General features: G+C 66.0%; 3 protein-coding genes across 7 annotated transcripts; 2 read left to right on the top strand and 1 right to left on the bottom strand.

The window, feature by feature from the left end:
- The first annotated feature begins 190 nt into the window (after positions 1-190).
- Positions 191-8,511, top strand: DCTN2 (dynactin subunit 2). The gene is made up of 14 exons (XM_061479993.1): positions 191-279; positions 1,149-1,217; positions 3,419-3,515; positions 3,596-3,657; positions 6,257-6,355; positions 6,463-6,623; positions 6,703-6,850; positions 7,348-7,413; positions 7,494-7,532; positions 7,643-7,720; positions 7,816-7,887; positions 7,987-8,089; positions 8,188-8,279; positions 8,375-8,511. Exons 1-14 carry the CDS (start codon positions 244-246, stop codon positions 8,459-8,461), a joined length of 1,209 nt encoding a protein of 402 aa, XP_061335977.1. The 5' UTR covers positions 191-243; the 3' UTR covers positions 8,462-8,511.
- Positions 8,512-9,045: 534 nt separating this feature from the next.
- MARS1 (methionyl-tRNA synthetase 1) lies at positions 9,046-13,693 on the top strand. 3 transcript variants are annotated; one of them, XM_061479989.1, is made up of 21 exons: positions 9,046-9,154; positions 9,234-9,324; positions 9,407-9,485; positions 9,562-9,696; positions 9,791-9,866; positions 9,945-10,117; positions 10,195-10,307; positions 10,440-10,556; positions 10,655-10,858; positions 10,977-11,178; positions 11,287-11,361; positions 11,441-11,611; positions 11,700-11,795; positions 11,884-12,001; positions 12,082-12,295; positions 12,380-12,511; positions 12,608-12,712; positions 12,786-12,969; positions 13,051-13,122; positions 13,317-13,424; positions 13,506-13,693. In XM_061479989.1, exons 1-21 carry the CDS (start codon positions 9,052-9,054, stop codon positions 13,656-13,658), a joined length of 2,721 nt encoding a protein of 906 aa, XP_061335973.1. In that variant the 5' UTR covers positions 9,046-9,051; the 3' UTR covers positions 13,659-13,693. The 3 variants fall into 3 exon arrangements, with proteins under 3 accessions (XP_061335973.1, XP_061335974.1, XP_061335975.1); XM_061479990.1 differs by lacking the exons at positions 13,317-13,424; positions 13,506-13,693 and having other exon boundaries at positions 12,853-12,969; positions 13,051-13,132; XM_061479991.1 differs by lacking the exons at positions 12,786-12,969; positions 13,317-13,424; positions 13,506-13,693 and having other exon boundaries at positions 13,051-13,071.
- Positions 13,694-13,844: 151 nt separating this feature from the next.
- On the bottom strand, positions 13,845-14,900 carry DDIT3 (DNA damage inducible transcript 3). Of its 3 annotated transcripts, none has more exons than XM_061479997.1 (3): positions 14,748-14,900; positions 14,573-14,620; positions 13,845-14,477 (listed from the first exon to the last, which is right to left on the bottom strand). In XM_061479997.1, the coding sequence occupies exon 3, from the start codon at positions 14,453-14,455 to the stop codon at positions 13,850-13,852; it is 606 nt and encodes a 201-aa protein (XP_061335981.1). In that variant the 5' UTR covers positions 14,456-14,477; positions 14,573-14,620; positions 14,748-14,900; the 3' UTR covers positions 13,845-13,849. The 3 variants fall into 3 exon arrangements, with proteins under 3 accessions (XP_061335981.1, XP_061335982.1, XP_061335979.1); XM_061479998.1 differs by lacking the exon at positions 14,748-14,900 and having other exon boundaries at positions 13,845-14,230; positions 14,315-14,477; positions 14,573-14,650; XM_061479995.1 differs by lacking the exon at positions 14,748-14,900 and having other exon boundaries at positions 14,573-14,650.
- Between the last annotated feature and the right edge of the window lie 343 nt (positions 14,901-15,243).

Here is a 15,243-nt window from a genome sequence, read left to right as displayed (position 1 = left end):
GGGTACCCCCCATGCGCCCCCCACGTCCCCCCTTGTGCCCCCCACATCTCCAGCGCCCCCCCCCGTTGCCCCCTTGCGCTCCCCGCCCCCTCTGCGCAGGCCCCGCCCCACGCGCCATTCCCGCGCAGTTCTCGCGAGATCGGCCCCGCCCGCGGAGGCCGCGCTCGGCTCTTGGCGGACCTGGGCCGGACCCCCCCCGTTACCGACCCCGGGCACTGAGTGCCCCGTTACCGACCCCCTGAAATGGCCGACCCCAAGTATGCCGACCTGCCCGGCATCGTGAGTGCGGGGGGGGCGGCCCAGGGGGTGCGTGAGGGGCTCGCGGGGGCTGTGTGAGACTGAGGGGGTCGGTCGGGTGCAGGGCGGCACCGGGGGGGGTCCCCATGAACTGTGGGAGCTGGGGTGAGGGAGGGGGGATGGCAGAGGGGCTCCAGGTCAGCCCATGGGGTGTTTGGGGGTGCAGAGGCAATGGGAGGTGTTTGTGGGTGCAGGGGCAATGGGAGGTGTTGGGTGTTTGGGAGTGCAGGGGCAATGGGAGGTGTTGGGTGTTTGGGGGGGCAGGGGCAATGGGAGGTGTTGGGTGTTTGGGAGTGCAGGGGCAATGGGAGGTGTTGGGTGTTTGGGAGTGCAGGGGCAATAGGAGGTGTTGGGGGGTGTTTGGGAGTGCAGGGGCAATGGGAGGTGTTGGGGGGTGTTTGTGGGTGCAGGGGCAATGGGAGGTGTTGGGGGGTGTTTGTGGGTGCAGGGGCAATGGGAGGTGTTTGGGGGTGTTTGGGAGTGCAGGGGCAATGGGAGGTGTTGGGGGGTGTTTGGGGGTGCAGGGGCAATGGGAGGTGTTGGGTGTTTGGGGGTGCAGGGGCAATGGGAGGTGTTGGGGGGTGTTTGTGGGTGCAGGGGCAATGGGAGGGGTTGGGGGATGTTTGGGGGCGCAGGGGCAATGGGAGGTGTTGAGGGGTGTTTGTGGGTGCAGGGGCAATGGGAGGTGTTGGGGGGTGTTTGTGGGTGCAGGGGCAATGGGAGGTGTTGGGGGGTGTTTGGGAGTGCAGGGGCAATGGGAGGTGTTTGGGGGGTGCAGGGGCAATTGGAGGTGTTGGGGGGTGTTTGGGGGTCCCTCCCCCCGCTCTCACCGGAGCCCACTCGTGCCCCAGGCCAGGAACGAACCCGATGTCTATGAGACCAGCGACCTGCCCGAGGACGACCAGGCCGAGTTTGAGGCGGTGAGACCCCCCCGGGCCCCCCAGTGCCTGCATCCCCCCCATCCGCCAGGGCCACGGCAGGGTCACTGCCCCACGGACTCATGTCCCGGCCCTGTGCCACCCCCATGCGCTGCCTGTGGTGCCTGGGGGGGGCAGGAAGTGCAGTGCCCCCCATCCTTGGTGTCCCCCCTCCAGTTGTGCCCCTCCCTGTGGCATCCCCATCCTGTGTAACCTGGCTGAGGGCAGCAGGAGCCGGGGGGGGGCAGCACACGGGGGGGGGGGGGGGGAGGAGGGCATCCTGTGAAGGTGGGGTTCACCCCCATAAAATAACCCCAAAAGGCATCAGGGTCCCAGAGACCCCCGGACCTCTCACATCCAGGCCATGGGGCTGCTGCGTGGTGGCTTGGACATGGAGGTGGCACCAGGGGGCTGGCACGGCACAAGGGCTGTGTGGTGCCCCCGGCTCTGCTGGGGAGGCTGAGGTCTGATGGGTGCTCACGGATCACAGACCCTTGGGAATGTGCTCCTGATTGGTGCTGCTGAGGGGAGAGCCAGGATTTAACACCATGAGGCAAGACCCAGGGTGCAGGGAGCGGTTCTGGGGTACAGCCATGGGGCAGTCCCAGCTCCCCAGTTCTGAGGGGGGCAGACAGATCCCTTGGGACACCCAGGACACAGCGGAACGTGTTGTTTCCAGCCAAAACGGCCCCCGTCAGGCCTCGGTCACACCAAAACAGTGCCCAGGACCAGAGCGGTGCCAGCCCAGTGACCCCCTGCATGTTCCTGGGCGGGTTGTGGGGCTGTGGGTGCTGTCCCCTCCCCTCCCTCCTGCCCCCCCCCCCCCGCAGCTTCCCTGTGTCTCTGCCTCTGGCTGTGCTGACCTGACCTGCCTTTTCCCCCCGCGCCCCACCTTTGCTGGACTCTAAGTTTGCACAAGTAAGCCCCGGGTGCTGCTCTGGTGTCGCGTGCTGGGGGGGTGAGGCGCTTCCTGCATGTACCATGGGGTCACCAGTGCCCTGCTATGGGGCTTCCCCTGCCGTGGGGCAGAGGGGAGGCAGTGCTGGGGCTCAGGACACAACGTGCTGCTGCTGTCTCGTCCCTGCTCTCCTTTGCTCTCTTTGCCTGCTGACTGCATGCGCTGCCCTCTTTGTCTTTTGGGACCCCCCCATGGTGGGGCTCCTGCCCCCCAACCACGCTGCCTGCACGCTGTGGGGCAGGACGCAGCTGAGCCTCTATCCCTGCTGAGCAGGGCCCAACTCGAGCTCCTCCAGGCTCTGGCCTTGGTTTTGCCCCCCTGCACCACAGCTGTTGCCTTCTCCAACTCCTGGGGGAGCCACCAGGCTTTGGGCTGCTTGCGGGGGGCCATCCTACCCCCCCCAGCTCGGCTCACGTCTGCCCCAGGGGTTACAGAAGAGCCAGAGCTGGAGAGCGGTGCCAGAGCAGGGGCTTGGCTGCGGCCACCTCGCCCAGCGTGGCCCTGGTTGCCTCCAGCGCTGGTTGCCCCTGGGGGGCCATGGAGGGGGGCAGCCCCATGGCCCCCCTGTGCCCCATGGTGGGGCTGAGCCTCGCTGCAGGGCCACGGAGGGGGCCGGCCCCGGCCCAACCTTCTAATGCGGTTTTGTCTCTTCTCTTCCCCCCCCCTTGCTCTGACTTTCTCACCTCTGGGGAACGCAAGGAGCTGGTAAGAGCCCCCCCCCCCATCGGCTGCTGCGCCGCTGCTCCCGCTGCTGCCCCCTCCCTCCTGCAGCTCCCCCCACGCCTCCCCCAGGCCACGGCGGCTGTGGGGGCTGCCCAGGGGCTGCCGTGGCCTGGAGGAGCCCTTTGGGTGCCTCCCGCAGGGCCCTGATGCTCTGGGGTTCCCCCCCAGGCTCCCAATCTCCACTCATGCTCCAAGCTCTGGGCAAAGCCCCTTTGAGGGGCTGATGTTCTATGACCACCCCTCTGCCCACCATGGGTGGTGGGAGCCACCCCAAGATGTGGGGCAGATGCAGCCCCCTTGGGCTGGGTTCCTCAGACTGCTCATGGGGCTACCAAAGGGTTTCAAGCCTTGGAATTGTGGTCCTGCTGCCAGGAGGACCCAGTGTCCCCACACCGGGCCCTGGGGCCTGTGTCCTGGGGAACATGGGGCTCCCTTTGCCCCTGCTCTGCCCGTCACTGTCCCCACCAAGGCCTTTGGTGCCCTTGTTTGCTGCCTCATCCCTAACCCCAAGTGTTGTGTGCAGGAGGAGCTCACCAGTACCAGCGTGGAGCATCTCATCATCAACCCCAATGCTGCCTATGAGAAGTTCAGGGACAAGCGCCTGGGCACAGAGGGAGTGGGTGAGCCCAGGAGCATGGGGAAGGGTGGCCTGGGGGACACTGGGGGCTTTGGGGTGACCCCTCTGCTCTTCTCCTTTTAGATTTCTCTGACCGCATCACCAAGACCAGGACAACCGGCTATGAGTCTGGGGAGTATGAAATGGTGAGAGCAGAGATGCCCAGAGCATGGGCCCCGCAGGGACATCCCTGCCCCGGGCCACCAGTCACACCAACCTGCCAAGGGTGGAGGTGGGATGGGACCTCTGGAGCTCTGGTCCAATCCAGCTGCTCAAGCAGGGCCACTGGGGTTGCCCAGGAGCATCTCCAAGCATGGTGACTCCACCATCTCCTTTGCCAGCTGTGGCCTTGGCGGTGCTGAGGAGAGGGATGTCCTCCCTCAACCACCATGCTCCTGGTGCTGCCCACACCATGATTGGTGCCATGTTTAGCTTGGTGTCCACCAAGACCTCTGGGGCCTTTTTCAGAGCTGCTTCCCAGTGTATCCTGGTGCAGGGGGCTGGTCTTCTCCCCCCCCAGGGCTTTACACTGCTCCTTGTTTTGCTCCATGAGGTTCCTGTTGACCAATGGGTCCTGTCCAGGTCCCTCTAGACAGCAGACACCAGAAGGTGAGGATGAGGGAAGGATGAAGCTCAGCCTGCCCCATGCTCCAGCCCATTAATGAAGGTTTTGTTAATGAAGGCATCAGCCCCAGTACTGACCCCTGGATACGCTGGTTCTTACTGGCTTCCAGCTGGACTTAGGACTGGTGCTCCCCATCCTCTGGGCTTTGCTTTTGGCCACTTTCAGTGCCCCCCATGGCCCCCTCATCCAGCACAGGCTGCAACAGCTTCTCTTCGAGGCTGTGCCGAAGGCTTTCCTGAGGTCAGCAGGCACTGCCCACGGCTCCACTGTCTCTACCAGGCAGTTCATTGTGGAAGTCCATGGAGCTGGTCAAGCCTGTCCTCCCCTTGGTGAAGCCGTGCTGAGATCTCTTGGTGTTTGTTTGTCATTCATGGACCTGGAAATGGTTTCCAGTTGTAGCCTTAGAGTCACATAAAGCCGGCTTATGGGGAGCTTCTCCCCCAACACCCCAAGACCTTCTCCTCAGGGCTCCTCCATCCAGTCTCCTCCAGCCTGCGTGTGGGCTGGGATTGCCCCAACTCAGGGGCAGGACCTTGCCCTTGGCCTGGTTGAGCTCCATGAGGGTCGTGTGGTCCTGCCTCTCCAGCCTGTCCAGGTCCCCCTGGATGGCATCGCTGGTCGCCACGTGGACATGGAAGCTCTGCATGTGGCCACCCAGCCCATTCCGTATCCACCAGGTGCTCCATCCATCAAATCCATATCTCTCCCATTTAGAGACAAGGATGTCGTGCAGGACAGTGTCAAATGCCTTGCACAAATCCAGGTAGATTCCATCCTTATACCCTAACACTGGCTACATCATATAAAGCCACCACATTTGCCAGGCATGACTTGCCCTTAGAGATGCCACGTTGGCTGTCACCAGTCCCCCTCCTGTTGTCCGTGTGCCTTTGCATGTTTTCCAGGAGGATCTGCTCCACGATCTTGCTGGCACAGAGGTCAGCCTGACCCACCTGGCATTCCCTGCCTCTTCCTCATTTCCCCTTTTAAAACTGGGGGGGATATTTCCCTGTTTCCAGGCAGTGGGAACTTCACCACCAGGACTTCTCACAGCTGATGGATAATGGCTTGGGAACCTCAGCCACCAGCTCCGGCAGCACCCACAGATGCATCTTGTCGGGTCCTGTGGCCTTGGAGCACCCTGCTCCAGTGGAAGGTGTCCCTGCCCGTGGCAGGGGTTGGGGCTGGAGGAGCTTTAAGGTCCCTTCAGCCCAACCCGGTCTCTGGTTCTCTGACTTGTGCACCTTCACTTCCCCTAGATGTTCTTGAACCTGATCTCCTACAGGTTCTCCCAGTCCCTGCCTTTGCCTTCTGTGCCTTGGGCAGCGTGGCTGGAGCTTTTGCTGGTGAAGACCACGGCAAAGGGCCCTCGAGTACCTGAAGTGTCCTTGAGCACCTGAGGAGCTCAGGGAAGGAAGCTGGGCCTGGGCAGCCCTTGTTGCCTTGCACATCCCAGAGCAGGCTGACTTCCAGCTGGGCTTTGGCTTTCTAAACCCCATCCCCGGCTGCCAGGGCAATGTCTCCTCCTCCCAGCTTCCCTGCCCCTGCTCCGGCCTCTGCCTCCTCCTGTCCGTGCCTGGCTTTGGCCAGGAGCTCCTGGTCCCCCTGGCAGCCTCCTCGCTGCCTGCTTGGGATGTGGTGCTCTGGAGCTTGGAGGTGATCCTGGGGCATCAGGAAACTCTCTTGGGTCCCTCCCATTGCCTGACCCAAGTAGACCTTTGAGGAGGCCCAAAGCCCAGGACCCCTCCTGCCCTCCCTCAGCCCCACCATCTCCTGGTTGCCGCAGCCCAGGCTGCCTTGGACTCTCCTTGCTGGAGCAGATGAGCTCCAGCAGAGCCCTTCTCCTTGCTGGCTCCTGTCACTTGGAGGAGGACGTTGTCACCAGTGTGCTCAGGACCCTCCTGGGCAGCTCGTGTCCTGCCACGTTGTCCCTCTCTGAAGCCCATGAGCACCACATGAGGTTTTTGTGAACATCATAGTGCTCCCGCTTGTCTGTTGAGGGCCTCACCCATGTGTTCTCTTCCCTATATGTGCATGGATGGGTGGGTACCAGTGTTCCATTCTGGGTGCCTGGAGCTCAGGCAGACCATGGACCCCTCACCCCGTTCCTCTCTCTGCAGGTTGGTGAGGGTCTTGGTGCCAAAGAGACGCCCCAGCAGCGGTACCAGCGGCTGCAGCACGAGGTGCAGGAGCTGGCCAGGGAGGTGGAGCAGATCCAGGTGAGCATCAACCCTTCACCAGAGTGGCACAACCACCCCATCACCAGAGGGGTGACACAAGCACCCCATGGCCCCTGGGAGGTGACACATCTGCCCTTTCCTCTCAGAGCACAGTGAAGGAGGCAGCAGCAGAGGAGGAGCTGACACCCATGGCCTTGGCCAGGCAGGTCGAGGGCCTGAAGCAGCAGTTGGTCTCCAGCCACCTGGAGAAGCTCCTGGGCCCCACCGCAGCCATCGACTTCGCAGACCCTGACGGTGCCCTGGCCAAGTGAGTGGGGAGCTGGGGGCAGCTTGTGGGGTGAGAGGAGGGTGCTGGGGTCGTTCGCCCACCTTCCCCTCCCTGCCAGGCGCCTGCTGCAGCAGCTGGAGGTGGCCAAGTGCAGCAAAGGGACCCCAGGGAAGAGCCCTGCCAAAACCCCAGTGCCCACCACAGACGCCATCACCTTTGAGCTCTACTGGAGGCCGGAGCAGGAGCAGTTTGCCCAGAGCGCCAAGGTGAGTCCTGACAGGGACATGGAGCTGTTGGAGCGAGGCCGGGGAGGCCATGGGGATGCTGTGAGGGCTGGAGCAGCTCTGCTCTGGAGCCAGGCTGAGAGAGCTGGGTTGGGTCAGCCTGGAGAAGAGAAGGCTCCTGAAGGGGAGACCTGAGAGCAGCTCCAGTGCCTGAAGGGGCTGCAGGAAATCTGTAGAGGGGCTTGGGACAAGGAGTGTAGGGACAGGCCAAGGGGAATGGCTTTAACCTGCCTGAGGGGAGACTGAGATGAGCTCTTAGGCAGAAGCTCTTCCCTGTGAGGGTGCTGAGGCGCTGGCACAGGGTGCCCAGAGAAGCTGTGGCTGCCCCATCCCTGGCAGTGTTCAAGGCCAGGTTGGACGCAGGGGCTCGGAGCACCCTGCTCCAGTGGAAGGTGTCCCTGCCTGTGGCAGGGGTTGGGGCTGGAGGAGCTTCAAGGTCCCTTCATCCCAACCCATTCCATGGTTCCATCTTGCTGCAGATGGCGGAGCTGGAGAAGCGCCTGGCACAGCTGGAGGCGACGGTGCGGTGTGAACCCGATAGCCAGGTGAGGGGGCTTGGGGGGCTTCCTGCCACATTCCTCCTGCCCCACATGCTGCCCCACTGATGGAATTCCCTTCCCCACAGAACCCACTGTTGGTTGGGCTGAAGGGCACCAGCCTCATGGTGAGTGAAATGGGTGGTGGTGGGAGGCAGGGTCCCTTCTGCCTCCCAAGCTGTGCCTGTAGCACCCAGGGTGCTGCTGTTTCGCCCCATATCCCACTCTCTGTCCCCAGGAGACCGTGCAGGTCCTGCAGGCCAAGGTGAACATCCTGGATGTGGCTATGCTGGACCAGGTGGAGGCCCGGCTGCAGGTGAGGTGGGATGGAAGGAGGGAATGGGAAGAGGGGTGCCATGGGGTGAGCATGCGTGGATCTGGGGTCTCCCATCTCCTCCCCCCTGTCCCCAGAGTGTCCTAGGGAAGGTGAATGAGATTGCCAAGCACAAGTCGACTGTACAGGATGCTGACACCCAGAGCAAGGTGAGGGTGTTCCCCCCAGCAGTGTGGCAGGGGGTCCATGTCCCCCCCCTCCCCCCCGACACTGTCCTGACCTGCTCCCCCCTTCTTGCTGCACCCCAGATCCACCAGATCTACGAGACGCTGCAGCGCTGGGACCCGGTGGCCAGCACACTGCCCGACGTCGTGCAGAGGTTGGTGACCCTCAGGGACCTGCACGAGCAAGGTGAGGGGCTGGAGGGAACGCTGGGGCCATGTCCTGGGGTGGGGACACTGCTCCTGTCCCCCCCGCCCCCAGCACTGAGCTTTCTCCTCCCCCCCCAGCCATCCAGTTCGGGCAGGTCCTGCTGCACTTGGACACCACGCAGCAGGAGGTGGCTGGGGCTCTCAAGGACAACACGGTGCTGCTGGCAGAGGTGGGTCCCACCAGCACCCATGGGGTTGAGCGGGGGGGGGGGGTCCCCATCCTGCTCCCCACCACTGACCCCTTCCCTGTGCATCCCCCGCGCAGGTCCAGAAGACGATGAAGGAGAACCTGGCCATTGTGGAGGACAACTTTGCGGCCATTGATGCCCGCATCAAGCGGCTGCAGAAGTGAGAGCATCCTGGAGCCCGCCCAGCTCTGGGTGTTCCCACTGGGAATCCCTCCCTGTCATGTGCCCCCGCCTCCCCCCCCCAGCTTGTATATACCGTGGCTCTGCCCCCCCCGTTCCCAGCCGTTGGGGGTGTCTCTGTACCTCCCAGTGTACCCAATAAACAGCACAGCGCAGCGGGATCCGGGTCAGGCCCTCCTTGGGGCTGTGGTGCTGGGAAAAGGGGGAACTGAAGCCCAGTGCCTGCAGCCGTGGGGCTGGGAGCCGAGCTCATGGCGGGGCAGCGGGACCGTGTCCTCGGGGGTGGACGCCCTGGCTGGTCCCGCACCAATCCTGCCCCAGCAGCTGCCGTGGTCCTGGGGGGACGCGGACACGGGCTGAGGTGGCGAGGCCGCGCGAGGAGGGGACAGCGGTGCCCCCGGGCTGGCGGAGGGCACGCACGGGGCTGGCCCGGCTGCGGCTCCCCCCGTGCTCCCGGTGCCCGCGGTACCCCCGGTGCCCGCAGCGCGGCGCTGTCCCCGCAGGTCTCCAGGGCGAGCGCGGCTCTCGCGAGAGTTGCGGCAGAGCGCGGTCCCGGCGTGCCCCGCGCGCGGCCATGCGGCTGCGGGTCCCGGTGCGCGGCCCCGCGGCGCTGAAGGTGCTGGCGGCCGCCGGCGCCGCCGCCGCCCCGGTGCAGCTCGTGTGGGGCGGCCCCAGCGGTGAGCGCGGCTCCCCCCCCACCCCGGTCCGCTCCGTGCCGAGCCGAGCCCCGCGGGCGCTCACTCGTGTCTCCCGCAGAGCCGCCGCGAGCCCCGCTGCGGCCGCCGTGGGCCCCGGCGCTGGAGCTGGAGAGCGGCGCCGTCCTCTTCTCCGCCAACGCCATCTGCCAGTGAGTACCGGGGGCGCGCGGGCCGCGGCTGCCCCCCCCCCCCCCCCCCCGTCCGCACCTCACCCCCCCTCCCCGTCTCCAGGTTCTTCTTCCTGCGCCGCGGGGATGAGCCCTCGGACCTCAGCAACCAGTGGCTGGAGTGGGAGGCGACCGAGCTGCAGGTGGGTGCGCGGACACCGCCCCCCCCCCGCCCCCGCCGGGCCCGGCCCGCATTGACCGCGCTGCCCTCGCCCGCAGCCCTTGGCCGCCGCCGCGCTCTACGCCCGGCTGGTGCTCGGCAGGAGGGCGGCGGAGGCGGTGCAGGCCCTGCGGGAGCCGCTGGCCCACATCGAGCAGAGCTTGGCCAGGACGGGCGCTGCCTTCCTCGCGGGGGTGAGTGGCACCGGGGCGCAGCCCCGCGCGCTGGGTCCTTGTCCCTGGGGGGCTGCTCCGGCCGCGGCCGGCCCTGACGGCTGCTCTGGCACAGGACACCCCGTCCGTGGCTGATGTGGTTGTGTGGGGCACCTTGTACCCCGTCCTCCAGGAGGAGAGCAGCCTGCCAGGTAAGCGTGGCACGGAGGGGGCATCCCTTGCCGTGCCGTGGCCGTGAGAATCACGCTGCTCTCTCGTTGCCTCCCGAGGTGAGCTGCAGGCGCTGAGGACCTGGTTCCAGAACATGACGCTCTCGGAGGCTTGCAGAGACGCTGCTGACACCGTCCTGATGCCCCAGGCGCTGCTGGAGTTCAAGTCCTACCTCCAGAAGCAGCCTCCCCCCTGCCTGGCTATGCAGAGAGCCACCAGTAACGAGCCCGAGGTGCAGCCCTGGCCCCAGGATGGGCCCCAGTGGCGCTGGTGCTGACAGCCCCTTACCGGGACCTGCTTCCCCTGCAGGAGGAGGAAGGTTCTGAGCGGGCCCTGACAGAGGATGAGATCGCAGCTGCTGCAGACGCCTGGGCTCGTGGGGCTGCGGCGCTGCCCAAGCCCTGGCAGCCTCAGAAACCTGTGTGAGTCCTGGGGCAGCACGAGGGCTGCCCCACACGTCTCGGACCCAGGCTGATCCCACGCTGTTGGGGTGAGGGGGGTGGTGGTGACCCTGTTGCTCCTTGTGCCTGCCCTGAGTGCCCTGCTCGTGCCAGGCTGCCCGTGGAGGGCATGAGGAACGTCCTGATCACCAGCGCTCTGCCCTATGTGAACAACGTGCCCCACCTTGGCAACATCATTGGCTGCGTCCTCAGCGCTGACACCTTTGCCAGGTGACGCTCGGGAGCGGGAAGGCTCCCTGGGGATCTCCATCGGGGGCTGTCGTGGCCCCCCGCCGCCTGCAGGGGTGTCACAGGTCCCTGCCTGGCAGGTACTGCCGCCTGCGGAACTGGAACACGCTCTACGTGTGCGGCACGGACGAGTACGGCACCGCCACTGAGACCAAGGCGGTGGAAGAGGGGCTGACACCGCAGGAGATCTGCGACAAGTACAACGCCATCCACACCGACATCTACCGCTGGTTTGACATCTCCTTCGACTGCTTCGGCCGCACCACCACGCCGAGCCAGACCACGTGAGGGGCTTGCATGCAGGGGCTGGTGCTGGGGGCAGCCCCATGGGCCTAGCTGAGGGTGCTTTGTGCTCCTAGGCTGATGGGGGGCTGCCCCCTTTTTCTTCCTGTCCTGACCCAGGATTGCCCAGGACATCTTCCAGCGCCTGCTGGAGCGCGGGTTCCTGCTGCAGGACACGGTGGAGCAGCTGCGGTGCGAGGGCTGCCAGCGCTTCTTGGCCGACCGCTTCGTGGAGGGCACTTGCCCTTTCTGCAACTACGAGGAGGCGCGGGGGGACCAGTGTGATAAATGCGGCAAACTCATCAACGCTGTGGAGCTGAAGGTGGGACAGGAGCCCTCTGGGGACCACCCTGCAACCCTGCCCCTGCTCTGCCTGAGACCCCCTCCTGCCTTGCCCTGGGCTTCGTCCAGCCCCTGTTTCTGCTGACAGAGCCCACAGTGCAAACTCTGCAGGGGTGTCCCTGTAGTGAAGCCCACCCAGCACCTCTTCCTCGACCTCCCCAAGGTGAGCCTCGTCCCTGGGGGAGCGCAGAGGGGTTGGGGCACCCCTGGTACCACTGCCCACCCCTCTGTGTTCCCTGCAGCTGGAGCAGCGGCTGGAAGCCTGGCTGGAGCAGTCCTGGGCCACGGGGGACTGGACGGCTAACGCTCGCTACATCACCCGCTCCTGGATCCGGGATGGGCTCAAGCCCCGCTGCATCACCCGTGACCTCAAGTGGGGCACTCCGGTGCCCCTCGATGGCTTCCGTGACAAGGTGGCTCCAGCCTGGCCCTGGGTTGCAGTGCTTGTCCCCGGGTGCCCTGTTCAGGGGTCCCATGCTCACGCGTCACCCTCTTCCTCAGGTCTTTTATGTGTGGTTTGATGCTCCCATTGGGTACTTGTCCATTACAGCCAACTACACCAACCAGTGGGAGAGGTGGTGGAAGAATCCACAGCAGGTAGGAGCCTGGTGCTGCTGCAGGGTGGAGGTGGGGGTTGAGGTAGAGCTGGACACCACTGATGTGTTCCCCCTATGCTACCCATCAGGTTGAGCTCTACAACTTCATGGCCAAGGACAACGTTCCGTTCCACAGCGTCATATTCCCCTGCTCGCTCCTGGGTGCTGATGACAACTACACCCTGGTGAACCACCTCATTGCCACAGGTACTGGAGGAGCACTGTGGGTTATGGGGGTGCGTGTCTGTGCTTGGGCCCCATGATGGGGTCTCTGCTGCCCTCCCCAGAGTACCTGAACTACGAGGATGGGAAGTTTTCCAAGAGCCGGGGTTTGGGAGTGTTTGGGGACATGGCCAAGGACACGGGCATCCCGGCGGACATCTGGCGCTTCTACCTGCTGTACGTGCGGCCTGAGGGGCAGGACAGCGCCTTCTCCTGGAGCGACCTCATGCTCAAGAACAACTCCGAGCTGCTGAACAACCTGGGCAACTTCATCAACAGGTTCTGGGGCAGCCTGGCTGGGCAGGGCCTGTCCCTGTCCCCGTCCCCAGGCTGCGCTGACGCCTGCTCTGCCTCTGTACCCAGGGCTGGCATGTTCGTGTGCAAGTTCTTTGGTGGCACCGTCCCCAGCATGGTGCTGACACCCGATGACAAGCGGCTCCTGGCCCGTGTCACGCTGGAGCTGCGCCAGTACCACCAGCTGCTGGAGAAAGTCCGGTGGGTGGCTGGAACCCTGGAGCCAGGGCTACGAGGGTGGAGGGCAGAGCCCAGCCCTGCCCTGCAGCAGGCACTGACCGCCCTCTTCCCCCCCAGCATCCGGGACGCTCTCAGATGCATCCTCAGCATCTCTCGTCATGGCAACCAGTACATCCAGGTGAACGAGCCCTGGAAGCGGATCAAGGGGGATGAAAATGATAGGTACAGGGGAAGATGGGGGTGCTGGGGGGGGGCAGGCTGGGAGCTGGCACTGACAGGGTTTCCTGCCCCCCAGGCAGCGCGCAGGGACAGTGACTGGTGTGGCTGTGAACATGGCTTCCCTGCTGGCTGTCATGCTGCAGCCCTACATGCCCAGTGTCAGCTTGGCCATCCAGGGGCAGCTCTGCATCCCCCCGGACTGCTTCGTCCTGAGCCATGACTTCACCTGCACCCTGCCCCCTGGGCATCGTGTGGGCACTGTAGGTGGAGGGGAGGGCAGTGCTGGGGGGACCAGGGGCATTGGCTCTGTGGGGTGACACCATCTTCCCCCTCGGCTGCAGGTGAGTCCCCTTTTCCAGAAGCTGGAGACGGACCAGGTTGAAGCCCTGCGCAGGCGCTTCGGGGGAGCACAGGTGAGTGAGGGTCTCCACAGCTCCTCCGCCTCTGCTTTCTGTCCCCCTCTCATTTCCTGTCTCTCCTCTCCCACCCTGAAGATCTCGGGGGTGCCACAGCGACCTCCCCTTCTCCAGTATGAGGGGAGCTGGGTGGAGAGCTCTGCCCCTGAGGGCTGGGACCAGGGCTCACACCTGGTGCTGTCCTTCCCCAGGCCAAGCAGACACCCCCAGCCCCACAACCTCCTCCAGCCCCAGAGACCCTCGTGGCCCCCGCTGACCCTCAGCGGCTGCAGGAGCTGATGCAGGAGGTGGCCAGGCAGGTGAGCAGGGGGCAGAGGGGTGGCCCTGACTTGCCTTTACCTCCCCAAGCCCTCATTGCTTCCCCCCCCGACCTGACCCAGGGCAACCACGTTCGGCAGCTGAAGGCCAGCAAGGCAGAGAAGGCCCAGATCGAGGTGGAGGTGGCCAAGCTGCTGGAGCTGAAGAAGCAGCTGGCATTAGCAGAGGGCAAAAGCCCTGAAGTCCCTGCGCCCAAGGGGAAGCAGAAGAAGTAGCACCAGGCCCGCCAGTGCTGCCCAGAGACCACACCGGGCTGGTGGCTATGTCTGTAATAAATGCAAACCATGTACAACCGTGCGTGCTCGCGGGGCCCTCCCCACAGCATCAGTCAGTGCCGGCGGGGCAGCACCCTTCCAGTTCATGGCTGCCCCCCGCTCTGGAGCCATCAGAGTCCTGGCAGCACTGCCTAGGCCCGGCGGAGGTTCACGATGCGGTCGATGAGGGCCGCCCGCGTGCGCTGCACCTCGGTGCTGAGCCGCTGGATCTCGGCGCGGAGCCGCTCGTTGTGCGCCGTCAGCTCCAGCACCCGCTGCTCGCTGGCGCGCTCCCGGTGCTTGGCGCGCTCCCGGCTCGCCGCGGTGCCGCCGCGGAGCTGCCGCTTCACCCCGCGCCGGGCAGCGGCAGCCGCCTCCTGGGGCGGGGACCCGCGTCCGGAGGCTGCGCCCGGCGGCGCTGGCTCGGGGCCGGCTCCGCTCTCCGGCCCCAGCAGCTCCAGCAGCTCCGCGGCCAGGGCAGCGTCCAACGCGCAGGGCTCCGGGCCCGCGCCCTCCGCGCCGCACAGCGCCGCCTGCGGGCCGAGAGCGGGCACCAGCGCCGGGTGACGGCGACCCCCTGCCCCGTGCCCGCTGCCCGGGCCGCTGCCGCCCCTCACCTGCTCGGGCCCCCAGGGCGGGGGCGCTCCGCTGGGCTCCGCGGCCGCCAGCACCTCCTGCAGGTCCTGGTACCAGGCCTCCAGCTCCCAGCCGGACGGGGCCGCTGCGGGGTCCCCCGCAGGCAGACCCTCGGCTGCCATCGGCACCCGCGCGCGGGCCGCTCTGCGCGGGGCACGGAGAACAGGGCCTGGCTGAGGCCGGGACTCGGCTCGGGGGCAGCGGTGGCGGCAGCCCCAGGGCGCGGCGCCCGCCCTTACCTGCCCTCAGGTGTGGTGGTCCACAAGGACGCTCCGCCTCCCGGATGCCTGCGGACAGAGCGCGGCGGGGTCGGCGCTACCCGCGGGCACCGCCGGCAGAGGGGGGCGGGTCCCCCCCCACGCGCGGGGCCTGAGGGGACCCGGGAGCCCCGCGCCCCCCGCCCCAGCTCGGTACCGGCAGCGCCGCCCTGCGCGGCCCCGTCCCGCGCCTGCCCCGGCCCCAGCTCCGCCGCCCGCTCATCCTCGTCCACATCGCTCCGCGCTGCCCCGCACCCGCCGCCCGCGCCCCTTTTAAGGGCCCTGACGCAACGCTCGCCCCAGCCGCAGCCAACGGGCGCGCACAGCGACGTGACGTACAGAGCACTGCTGACCAATAGGAGCCGGAGGGCGGGGCGGAGAGGCCCCTGGCGACCAGCGCGGCGGTCACGCCGGGGGATGACGCAACGGCTGGAAACGGCACCGCCCGCCTGAAAGACAGCGGCGGGGCTGGAGAGGGGATGGGGATGGGGATGGGATGGGATGGGGATGGGGATGGGGATGGGGATGGGGATGGGGATGGGGATGGGGATGGGATGGGGAGGGGATGGAGAGGGGACGGGGATGGGATGGGGCTGGGATGGGGATGGGGAGGGGACGGGGAGGGGATGGGGATGGGATGGGGATAGGGATGG

Source organism: Pezoporus flaviventris, unplaced genomic scaffold, assembly GCF_033815535.1.
Source record: "Pezoporus flaviventris isolate CSIRO_AGI_PZ_B2104156 unplaced genomic scaffold, CSIRO_AGI_Pfla_v1 ptg000161l, whole genome shotgun sequence".
Taxonomy (NCBI): Eukaryota; Metazoa; Chordata; class Aves; order Psittaciformes; family Psittacidae; genus Pezoporus; species Pezoporus flaviventris.
This window is presented reverse-complemented; position numbering and strand designations above follow the sequence as displayed.

Excerpts from the sequence above, each read along its gene's own strand:
- DCTN2 (XM_061479993.1), top strand. The coding sequence starts at position 244 with ATGGCCGACCCCAAGTATGCCGACCTGCCCGGCATC. Across the intron at positions 7,533-7,642 it reads TGAAGGGCACCAGCCTCATG|GAGACCGTGCAGGTCCTGCA; the intron begins GTGAGTGAAATG and ends CTCTGTCCCCAG. Across the intron at positions 7,721-7,815 it reads AGGTGGAGGCCCGGCTGCAG|AGTGTCCTAGGGAAGGTGAA; the intron begins GTGAGGTGGGAT and ends CCCTGTCCCCAG.
- MARS1 (XM_061479989.1), top strand. The coding sequence starts at position 9,052 with ATGCGGCTGCGGGTCCCGGTGCGCGGCCCCGCGGCGCTGAAGGTGCTG. Across the intron at positions 9,155-9,233 it reads CGTGTGGGGCGGCCCCAGCG|AGCCGCCGCGAGCCCCGCTG; the intron begins GTGAGCGCGGCT and ends TGTCTCCCGCAG. Across the intron at positions 9,867-9,944 it reads GGAGGAGAGCAGCCTGCCAG|GTGAGCTGCAGGCGCTGAGG; the intron begins GTAAGCGTGGCA and ends TTGCCTCCCGAG.
- DDIT3 (XM_061479997.1), bottom strand. The coding sequence starts at position 14,455 with ATGGCAGCCGAGGGTCTGCCTGCGGGGGACCCCGCAGCGGCCCCGTCC.